The sequence below is a fragment of the Xyrauchen texanus genome, chromosome 10 (assembly GCF_025860055.1).
Source record: "Xyrauchen texanus isolate HMW12.3.18 chromosome 10, RBS_HiC_50CHRs, whole genome shotgun sequence".
In the NCBI taxonomy this organism is placed as follows: domain Eukaryota; kingdom Metazoa; phylum Chordata; class Actinopteri; order Cypriniformes; family Catostomidae; genus Xyrauchen; species Xyrauchen texanus.
In genome coordinates, this window is record NC_068285.1 from 33,354,129 (window position 1) to 33,366,343 (window position 12,215).

General features: G+C 36.8%; 1 protein-coding gene across 2 annotated transcripts in view; it reads left to right on the plus strand.

The window, feature by feature from the left end:
• LOC127650032 (zinc finger protein 704-like) overlaps positions 1 to 12,215 on the plus strand; it is a 69,960-nt gene that overhangs the window by 1,807 nt on the left and 55,938 nt on the right. For both annotated transcript variants that reach the window (XM_052135151.1, XM_052135152.1), the window contains exon 2: positions 6,338 to 6,567. In XM_052135151.1, the coding sequence (XP_051991111.1) occupies positions 6,338 to 6,567 (230 nt within the window). The remainder of the gene's footprint in view (positions 1 to 6,337; positions 6,568 to 12,215) is intronic.

Consider the following 12,215-nt stretch of genomic DNA (forward strand, 5'->3'; position numbering starts at 1 on the left):
TGGCTTTTCCAGACAAAGGCAGACTTGATTTTTTTTTCATCCCTGTTGTTTCCACTGCTTCAAATAAAATTTAATTAACACACTCAAGCTGTCTAACAGACCTGACTCATTATGCACCAAGGAGGCAATGCTTTAAACTTAATTCATGTAAAATGATTTAGGGTTTGGCCATGATAGATGAAGCACATTACAGAAGCAGTCAGGCAGTAGATGTGTTTATTGTGTGTTTACCAAGAACATAGCTCCTGCTTGAGGTGAGATATCCCAAACCTTGAACACAGCTTCTCGCACATGAACATGAGCTTCTCGCACATGAACATGCAATAGCGCATGTTTTTGTATTCCTTTGTTAATATTCAAATATAAATAAATAATTTGTAGATAATTAAATTGGAGTGCTCATCTCTGTGCATCCCGGTCTCAAATCTAATTAAATCAGTTATTAGTTCAGTTGAGATCTGTTTAAATTGATTATAACCCTCAAACTCTTTAGAAAAAAAAAACAAGATCTCATTTGAATAGTTTGATTGACACTTAAAAAGTGACCCATATTTGATCTGTTTAGTAACTGCACTTCCACATGAGGCACGAAAGCTGTAGACGATAAAAACAACTGCCAGAGCAAGGGAATGTGTTTGTATCAGGACTTAATCATGTGTGAAATATAAATTTGAGCTTGTCAACTGTGCATGTTTGATTCGTCACCTGAAATCTTGCACAACATGATACTGCTGTAACAAATCTCTCTCAACTCATGATATGCCAAAGCCTGCCATTTATGTCTGGCATGAAGTATCATTATTCTTTCTCTATGGGAGGTTTAAAGGTGAAGCGTGTCATTTCTGCACCATTATTATTATCAAACTGAACTGCAAAACATATTGTTTTCAAATGGGTTTCTAGTTAACCTGTGCATTTTCTGATCGGAAGGTTATTTCATTTAAAAGCCGCATGTACCGGTAAAGATTAAAAATCTTGTTTTAGCACAGTGGTTGATTGACAGGTAGCTACTTTCATCCAAGAATTCCTTTGTTTCACCAGACTTGCACTTGGGGAATCAAAAATATAATTAAGCCTATCCACTGTCATGGATAAAGTATGCCATTATAATGGCTGCTATGCCCCTGAATATTGTGCTATTAAATTAAAACAAGTATGACGGATAAAAATAGACCATGATGGAAAATGTACAACTCAGTCTGTCAAAGTGATGAATAAATATTTTTTCTAGTTCAACCTCTGTGTATACAGTGTATACTCTATATACTGTGTGTAGGGTTGCTCCCGACCAAAGATTTCCACTAGTAGTTGTAACCCGCACACACAAACACAAGACGAGACAGTCACAACGTCGGAGAAAACTGCTTTATTCCAACAAAGCAGGCAACAGTACAAAAACAGGGCAAATCCAGTGAAGAATGGTCAGGGTGAGCGTTAAATCGAAGCCAGGGAATCAAGATAGGGTAAAGGGGCAAATCGAGGAGAGAGTGGTCAACGAGAGCGTAGGGGGTCAAAGCCGGGGTAATCAGAATCAGCGAGACGGGACTAGAGGGAGCAAAAGACAGGGGAACAAGGGGAGCTCGAAAGCCGGGGAATCAAGAGGAAAATGACGAGACTAGTGGGAGCAAAAGACAGGGGAACAAGGGGAGCTGGCAAGCTAAGAGGTGAACGAGAGGAGGTCAAAACTAGACGAGACTAGCGGGGGGCAAAGACACGGGAAACTAAATACAATAACCAACCCCCGTGAAACGGATGTGCTGTGGTATTTATAGGGGAAGGTGCAGGTGTAAACAATGAAAGGTGATGAGACGAGTGCAGGTGAAATGAATAAAGGGGTGATAGAGATGAGTGCAGGTGGTCATAATGTTCTGGCCATTGGGAGCGGGCATGTGAGCCCGAGGAGGGAGACCTGCTACGAGCATGAGAGCTCGTAGGAGCAAAATGAGCGTGGAAGCTCGAGGGAGCAAAACGAGCGTGCGAGCTCGAGGGGGCGGAACGTGCGTGGAAGCTCGAGGGGGCGGAGCGAGGGAGCGGGGTTCGTGACAGTAGTCTTTAGTTTAAGCCATTAGTCGACTTGTTGTCACACATTTATGATATTAGTTTAATTACTTATATATATATATATATATATATATATATATATATATATATATATATATATATATATATATGGGGGCATCAGAAAATGGTTTGAGTTCCAGGGCTGAGAAAGAATGTTTTCAGTAATATTGCTAACACTGTTTTACATTACAGAGAAATACTAAACCGTAATAATGAGCCTTTAAAATATAATTTTTACAAGTGCATGCTCGAAGCAAGCCGCAGTGACACCGGCAAAAGCGGTAATGATTCTGAATGTGTCGGAAAAACCAGCAAGGATACTGTCTGAACATTTGGTTAATTTATAGAGAAATGCACATTAGGGTTGTGCCGACAGACTATGATCTCGGGGATCAATGGTCAGAGGAATCGTAAATAGTTGATTTCTTTGACAATGTCAAGATGATATTTGGCTCATTTTCCCATTAATGTATTTTATTATTATTATTATTATTATTATTATTATTATTATAAAGCTATTATTATTATTATTATCAAATTAATATTACAAATAATTTACCCGTAGACACACAGACACATGCTTGAAGAAACACTTTATTATATTACAGTGAAAATCCCAGGAGATCAGCAGTTACAGGAATGCTCAAACCAGCCTATATGTCACCAACAATCATGCCACGCTCCAAATCACTGAGATACATTTTTTTTCTCTGTTCTGATGGTTGATGTGAACATTAACTGAAGCTCCTGACCCATATCTGAATGATTTTATGCACTGCATTTCTGCCACATGAATGGCTGATTAGATAATCGCATGGATGATTGTTGGTGCCAGACAGAATATTCTGTATTTCTGTAACTGCTGATCTCCTGGGATTTTCACACACAACAGTCTCTAGAATTTACTCAGAATGGTGCCAAAAAGAAAAAAAAACATCCAGTAAGCATCAGTTCTGTGGATGGAAATGCCTTGTTGATGAGAGAGGTCTACAGAGAATGAACAGAGTGGTTCGAACTGACAACGTCTATGATAACTCTGTGAGGCATGAGGGGGCGTGGTCATGTGTCTGTTTGTGGGAGAGGGAAAGCGGTTTAGGCTTGTCACCTGGGCTGTAATTACTCTAACACCTGTCTCTCACTTTAATGATGGTGGAGGGAGACCTGATAAGGAATGACAGAGCATCAGCACGAGAGAGAGATCCAAAACAGAGACGGATCCTCTCCAAATACAGACTCTGTGATCACAGTCTGAACATATAAAAAGGCCGACACAGACAAACATGGCTTCCAAAGGAAGAACGAGTCTGTGCTCATTGTGATACGGGTGAGGTCGAGACAGAGACACACTTTCTCCTTCACTGCGAGAAATTTACAGAGGTGAGAGAGAAATACCTCCAGCAAAATTCATTTTTGAGCTGCACACCCTCAGAAACCAATTACTGCCTTAATGTACTTCATTCACAGTACTTTTATTTTCTTATGTTCATAATATCCTGTTAAATGCTTATTTTATTTTATATTGTAAAGTGTATATTGTTATTATAGTTTTTATTTGATTCATTACCTGGCACCTTATTTTAATTATATCTTTATTGTTATTTGTACTGTTTTATTATTATTATTTGTCTTGTCATTATCTGTTTTGTGTATTAATGCTTTGGCAATATTGTATTTAAACTAGGGCTGTCGATTTAACGCGTTAATAATGTGCGATTTAATTGTACAAAAAATAACGCGTTAAAAAATTTACGCATTTAACTGCAATGCTTTCCTGAGAGATTCAAGTTTGTAGTACCACCTGTTTACTCCAGAGTAAGTGAAATTTCAGCTGTGTGAGCAACACGCAGTTTATTACAGTGAACAAAACATTAACAAGTCTTCAGCGGACACACAACGTAAACGTGTGAACTAAGGGATCTCAAGATGTGTTTAAAGATTGAGTATTAAACTATATTTAACTTGACACAGTGTCCTAAACATTTTACTTTTATGATGCAACACACCTGAGACGCGACACAAGCATGTCTGACGCAGGTCGTATGGTCTTTACCTCATACATATTTAATTACCAACAAGGTTAAGGAGGTGTCCTTTAAACTGTTACACTTTTTTTACCCAGTCAATCTTTATTTAAGAAACATGCTCCCTGAAATAGATCCACTTTGCTCCTTCTGTAATGCTGTAGATGAATCTGCCCCTCACATGTTTTGGGAATGTGTCCACGCTGTAGTATTTTGGAGAAAATTTTGTTTGTTTGTATGTACCTCTATTTTAACTAGTTTTTCTTTGCTTTATAAAGACGTTTTATTTGGTTTTCACAGTTTTGATAACTTAAGTTAATATTTTATGATTAATCTGTTTATTTTTCTTGCCAAGTTTTTTATACATAAGTGTAAATTTATGTCAATAAAGACCCTATTTGCACTTTTTTGTAAAGACTTAAAATATTATTTAAATACTCTTTGTACCTCCAATAACTCCAAAGCATTGAACACCATTGCACTATATAATGAATATAATGTCTCTGCATTATTGTCTAGTAGTATATCTGTAGTATTGTGTGCTATGTGTACCCCTGGCTTGTTTCTAAAAAAAACATTTCTGACGGAGGAGTAAATTGACGGGTCCATAAACAAGCCCTCATAATAAATCTCAAACTGATTGACAAATTCACTTGTGAAATGGATTGCTGTGAACTGTATGCCAATGATTGTATTATAATCAATAATATGGTAGTAAACAATACATTGTATTCTAAAGCCACTTTTATATTTTTTTTTTTATCAATGATGAACTCTTCTGCTACAAGAATGTAATGTATTTGAATTATCTGAATATTTTTTAATTTTATATATATATATATATATTTTTTTTATATTTAAAGATAACAATGTATCATTATTTCATAATTATATATTGAATTATTGTTATATGAGGGGCTTTCTCAGCAAATATTTTTATGTGCGATTAATTAATCAGGACACCATGTAATTAATTCGATTAAAAATGTCTTGTTCGTGTTAGTTGACGGTTACCGTCAAGTGTGTGTGTCTGTCATTAAAAGAACTGACCTTGAACCTGTTTCATTGTCTGCTGACTCCTCCATTGCCAACAAACTCGACTTTATCACACTCAGATAACCACTGTACGATTGTAGTGAGATGAATATCATGTCAGAATGCTATTCTGAGATGCGGGTTGGCGGTGTTTTGATGGCACGAGGGGGACCTACACAATATTAGGCAGGTGGTTTTAATGTTTTGGCTGACCGTGTACACACACACACACACACACACACAGTATATTAGTATATATTGTGAATTTGATTTAAAATGTTCCTTTTCTTTATTCCCTTTAAGCCCTTCGCAATAGAGTTAACATACCTTACAGTATATAGGCAAGTCTTCTATTTTATATCTATTTTAACCCCATTATAATAAGTAAAGTCAAGCTTAGTGTGATATGCATTTTATCTCTCTTCAGTCAAATGAATCATGTTGTGGTAAGATAATGACATAGAGATTGCATGTTGCTCATCGTTAGATCATGCACTCTTCTGGTGCATGGGGCGATGAGTGTTGTCTTGGCCTCTGTTTGCCCTCTGTGTAGCATGTGAGGTTTAGTGACAGTATAATAGAAAAGTGTATATCTGCCTGTCGTGCAGATGAGACATGCTGGAGGAAAAGCTGCTTGTCATCTTTGCAATAGTGTGGTCATGGATGGTGGCTTTTTATGTAGTGGGGGGAAATGGCAGTGTGAGGTTTTTTTTTTTCTTTTGTCAGCGGCGCAGAGATCTTCTAAACAAGATGATAAGTGAATGGGGTTTCTTCATTGTTTTGCTGTATATATCGACCAATGCATTAATTGCTAACAGCTTAAATACAGTTTAATGCTCTGTGATTGCAAGCAAATAAGCCTTACAGTAGGGGTTTGTGCCATTAACAGCCCCCGGAAGGTAAATAGAGCTTATTCATGGGAGCCACATGGAGAGGAGAGACGCTTTATGTGATTAAAAAAATTTATATTCTGTCACCTTAACTCACCTTCACATTGTTACAATCTAAACCCATATAATTTTTTCTGTGGAACACAAAAGGAGATGTTAGACTTTATGTTAGGCTCACTCACTTTCATTGCATCTTTTTCCATGCAATAAAAGTGAATGGTGATTAAGGCTGTTTGGAACAGTATGAGGAGTAAACGATGACATCATTTTTATTTTTAGATGAACTACACCATTATGACTGAAGAAACTGAAATGTACTTTCCTCTGCAGAGCACCTGTAATGGTTGCCTGAGGGACGGGCCCACACAAGGCCAGACTGGAGGTGTGCAGAGAGGAGATGCCCCCTCCTTGTGCCCGGAGAACATTGAGGATTCACGGGTGCTGGAGCACAAACGAATGGGCTGGGCACTGGAGCTGGAGAAAGACAACACCCGCTCTGTTTCTCTGCTGGAGCAGAAGCGCAAGGTGGTCTCGTCCAGCATCGATGTACCACAAGCCAGGTAAGGCTACAGGATGGGCGCCCCATAGGTGGGGATGAGAACTGAAATAATGATGTTTCTTCTTGAATCCACATTGCCTGGATAAATTAAAGGTTGCATGATAGTGGATTTTGCTGATGTGATAACCGATTAATTAGCTGATAGTTTTGTTTTTATTGAGTTATCGAATGTGAAAAATAAAATGTCTTAACATTTTTAACTATTCCTGACATTTAATCGTACAAAACATTCCCTGTCTTAGGTCAGTTAGGATCACTACTTTATTTTAAGAATGTGAAATGTCAGAATAATAGTAGAGAATTATATATTTCAGTTTTATTTCTTTCATCACATTCCCAGTGGGTCAGAAGTTTACATACATTTTGTTAGTGTTATAGCATTGCCTTTAAATTGTTTAACTTGGGTCAAATATTTTGGGTAACCTTCCACAACCTTCTCACAATAAGTTTCTGGAATCTTTCTGACAGAACTGGAGGTTTGTAGGCCTCCCTGCTCGCACATGCGTGGTCCCGTGGTGTTTATACTTGTGTACTATTGTTTGTACAGATGAACGTGTTACCTTCAGGCATTTGTAAATTTCTCCCAAGGATGAACCAGACTTGTGGAGGTCCACAATTTATTTTATTATTACTTTTGATTTTCTCATTATGTCAAGCAAAGAGGCACTGGCTTTGAAGGTAGGTCTTAAAATACATCCACATGTACACCTCAAGATGACTCCAATTAGCCTATCAGAGCTAAATATGGCTTGAAGGCACAGTTAAATTAGTGTATGTAAACATCTGACTAGAGCCTGACCGATGTGGTATTTTTGACACCCATACCGATTTTATTGGGGGAAAATTCACAGATTACCGATATGGTGGCCGGTATAGTAAAGTTTTGAGCTGGAATGAAACAGACATTTCTATGTGGATTTTGCAGCAATATGTCTATGCAAAGGTACTCAGAAGCCTGCTTTCTTAAACAAATATTTTTATTAAAGAATATTTGACATTATTATTATGCATTGTCAACATTGGAAAAAGTACAATATTTCCCTCTGAAATGTTGTGGAGTGGAAGTATGAAGTAATAGAAAATGCCATGGTAATACTCAAGTAAAGTACAAGTACCTCTAAATTGTATTAAAGTACTGTATTCTTGCTTATCAAAACATCATCAGCAATATTTTGCTGTTAATGTATAACAAAACAGTCTCAAACAACAACTCAATAATTGTTTGCTGCTGCCGAGTCATGAAATAAACAGTGGCAGCGGTGTTGCACCATATTCCGGTGGAAAACCAGACTTTTAAATATTACATTTTGTAAATGCAACGACTGGAATTGATCGGTTGAAGGGATTACCAAACTGCAAATCCAGAACAAATATCAGAAAACATATACGCCAATAACGATATATACGTGAAAGGCTTAAATGGGCACTACTTATTACCCACTGTAATTGTGATATAGTCAATTAAATGTGAAACAATCTGTCTCTAAACAATTGTTGGAAAATGTCGCAAGTTTGAATCCAGGGTGTGCTGAGTGACTCCAGCCAGATCTCTTAAGCAACCAAATTGGCCCGGTTGCTAGGGAGGTTAAAGTCACATGTGATAACCTTCTTGTGGTCCCTATAATGTGGTTCTTGCTCTCGGTGGGGCGCGTGGTGAGTTGTGCAAGGATGCTGCAGAGAATAGCGTGATGCCTCCACAAGTTCTGCTTGCATACATTTTTGGTCTGAAATGTTACAATTATTGTTTTTCAGTACAATGACAATTACCATATACTTTATATTTTATATAATATGTAAACTTAAGATTCTTCTAAGAAAGCTCAGCACACACCCAGGTTATTGATTACATGGACCGATACATTTCTGGCTAAACTTTTACTTTCAGAGGAGGTATTTCCACTCAATATGCATACATTTCTACCTCTTATAATTACACATTTGGCAAACATTTATGTTGTTTTGTGCTGAATCCATTTTAGTATCAGCAACACTAACAAAAAAGCTCATTACCAAATTGTTGTAATTAGATTTTATGTAATCAGTATGTGAAGTGTACATGGTACTTCAATAGCACTCTGAGTAAGGCATAGACCACCAGTATATCGATACAGGCTTGTTTGCATTCTTTTGAGTCTTGTGGTCTTTGTGCCTTACTGCATTTGCACTTTGAAGATCTCTCTGACACCTCTAAATGGTGCAGTAAGATCCTCACATACAAACACATTGAAAGCGTCTTTTTTCTTTGACTTTGTAATGTACATTCAGTAACATGTTTTTAACACATGTTAATCTATGTTAGCCTGTAACTTAACCTAACTTGAGTTGAGTTTTTCTTTCTTAGATCTCAGAAATCAATGCACTTAGTGTCCTGTGTGAAGTACTTGGCCTATTTGAAACAGCTGCTGTCTGATAGCTCTATTACTGCACTCAGGCCTGAGATCGACTTTGTATTTATTTGTTGATGAATTATTGATCTCCATGCTCAATTTACATTCTGTTCACCCATTCAGGGAAAAAATATCTCTTTGACCACTGAATTTGTTTAATGGCTGGGGAAGATGTTTATGATCTCTGCCAATGTTAATTGGCTGTATGTATTTGATTTGCTATAGTTTGACTATTGATATCCCTGGGTGTTATATATTTATCACCTCAGTGGTGCTCTAGGAAACTCATTATTTTTAATGCTTCTAGAAAACAGCAATTAATCCTCCATGTACATCCAGACTTTCTGCATAGTGCTTCTGTTGCGGCCCAATACAAACAGCCTTCTGAACGGATAGTAAGGCTGAGCAATTTATCATGACTGGATTCTGGCTGAAATCGAATGGATTTTTAGATTTGTGTATTTGAGTTGTTTCTGACTCGCAGTGTGCATTTGTTGAGTTGTGTCCATGTTTGCTCATATTTTTTCCTTTGTGTGTTTCTTTTGGAAAGCACAAATTCAAACAGGCACATGAACAGCACAATTTGTAAGTATACCTAAATAATTACGGAGACTTTATGTTGGCAGAGGTGGTCAGTTAAGACAAACATAAACCACAGTATCCAGATCTCAGTCTTTCCTTTTCTTTTCGCTTTTGAAAAGTACAACTACAGGATTGATGAGCAGTCTCCTATGCCCAGGGCCATACACTTCGTTGTATAGATTTTAGAATGGGTGCCAGTGGCTTAAAACAGTTGTCAAAAATTAAAATGTATTACAACACAGGAGTATAGACATTGCCGCTCTTGCACTGGATAAAATATTGCAAGCCCTTTCGACCTTCAATCACATGCAGGATGTGAATTATAGATATTTTTACTAGTTAAAATGCCAATTCTTGATAATCAGCAATGGAATGGTGCAAATGCAAAATCGTGATATCAGTAAATACATTTCCACTTGTAAAGTGTTGATTCTTGATATAATAATTAAGCAGTTTTAGTAGTTGTAATTAATTTGTTAATATCAGTAATGAACATTTGCAATTTAATTATTGATATAACATTTTGTTTTGTTTTTAATAGCAAGTAGAACATAGCTGATATATAAAACTGGAATTGGTAATTCGTAAGAATTTAGTTGTAGTTACCTGTAATTGCTTTTTGTTCAGGAGTGAATGATAGATTGTTGTGAAAATGCAGTTACAGACATTAAGATTTTGTTTTATATATCAAGAATGTGTAATTCCATGAGTAACAAAGTAATTTTTTATTTCAATAATTCAAGAACCATAAGTGGTGGTGGAGTAGTGGGCTAAAGCACATAACTGTTAATCAGAAGGTCGCTGGTTTGATCCCCACAGCCACCACCATTGTGTCCTTGAGCAAGGCACTTAACTCCAGGTTGCTCCGGGGTGATTGTCCCTGTAATAAATGCACTGTAAGTTGCTTTGGATAAAAGCATCTGCCATTTACATAAATGTAAATGTAAGAATTACGTTTTTACTTGTGCAAAACCAATTAGTGATATCTACAATTAGCATTTTGTCTATATTAATTCTATTGATGATATCAAGAATTAGAATTTTAACTCATGTAGATATTTATAATTCATTTATAAGTCCTGCATGTGATTTAAATGTCAAAAGGGAAAAATTGTGGTTTGCGACTCTTGAGCGTTAGCTCATTGTACAGTACATGTTCTTTGCTGCAATGCTTCTAGTAGGTGACATTCACAGATATTTCAAAATGCCAGAAATGGAACTTATCCCACGCATAAAAATATGTTCAAATTTGTCTTCACATATAATAATTTTTATTTTTAAATATGAGCAAAACTGTTGCACTGTTCCACCTTGCCCAAGCCACTGGTATTGTGTAAAGCGTTCTCCATGATGTAAAAAATCAATATATAGAGCTTCGCTCTGAACGATTTTTATGGAGCACCTGAGAAGAACCTTAGATCCCATGGACCGTGAGTGTATTGTGTGAAAATGTGTGTGCAGCAAGTTAACTTTAATTGATGAACACAGAGCGCCCCTTGACAAAATAAAGGATCACATGTAGGTTCATCTTCCCTGCATTTAAAGTTTGGAGTAACCTCTCCAGTGGATATGGCCATAATTACTCTGAAATTGTGATTCATTGCACTGAAAGAGTCACTGAGTCTACCTTGATGGGAAAGGATGTTACTTTAAGCAGAGAGAATGTTTAGGGACAAATATTTTCAAGAAAGAGCCAGGAAGATATCCTATTCTGATTGTGATTAGAGACTCCAGGTCACATACTCTTGGAGTTGTGATTGTATACAACAGTGACCTGGATGCAGCAACACTTCAATATCACAGGGCTGGTGCACATAAGTAGCCACTTGGTTTGTGTTTAATCAGCGTACAATGGAGAGGTAGGTGTATGTGGGTTTGTTTGGTGACCCGCATGTCTGGGGTTCACACATTTTCCCTCTCTCGTCAGCTGTTTTAATGTTCATTATTGGATACCATATAGGTCATATTTGTTTAGAATTACACGACAAGCATTCTATGACTTGTATAAAAGTCGACCCAACGTGATTATTGTCCCCTTTTTTATTCAGCTGCTTTGTTGAGAGAGAGAGAGACCTTTAGTAAAAGATTATAAACTGCTGTGTCTCTGAATGTGGAGATAGTCTTTTGAAAGCATTTTTGTTTCTATATCCACTAATAGCCTATACAACATGAATCTATACAAGAGCTAATGCAATGTAGGGCGTGCTACCTTTCATTTTTGTTCTATAGTATGAAACAGGCAATTGTGACAAGAACACTTGACTTGTAGCACTGCACACTGACAAATAGCCTCCACCAAACTAATTGCAAGCAGGAAATGTATTTAGCTATTTAAAATATTTAGTTTAGGTGTATGTAAGTTCAGGAATGTAAGGTAACAACACTGGTCACTTAAAAGGGGAAGTCACAATCTGCAGCATTACCACCACAAAAATTGCAAAAATAACGCCTTTTTAAAAAAAGGTTTCAAACACTCTGCCATCACTCATGCTAGTGTTGTCACAATACTAAAATATCAGTTGTCTGTATCGATACCAGTAAAATTACATGATTATTGATACCAATATCGATACCACATTAAAACATGCTAATATGGTAATGTTCTAATGAACACAGTTTTTTAGCCTATTTAAAAAGTCATTTTTAAATCATCTCATTATTTATATTGATATCATCTATA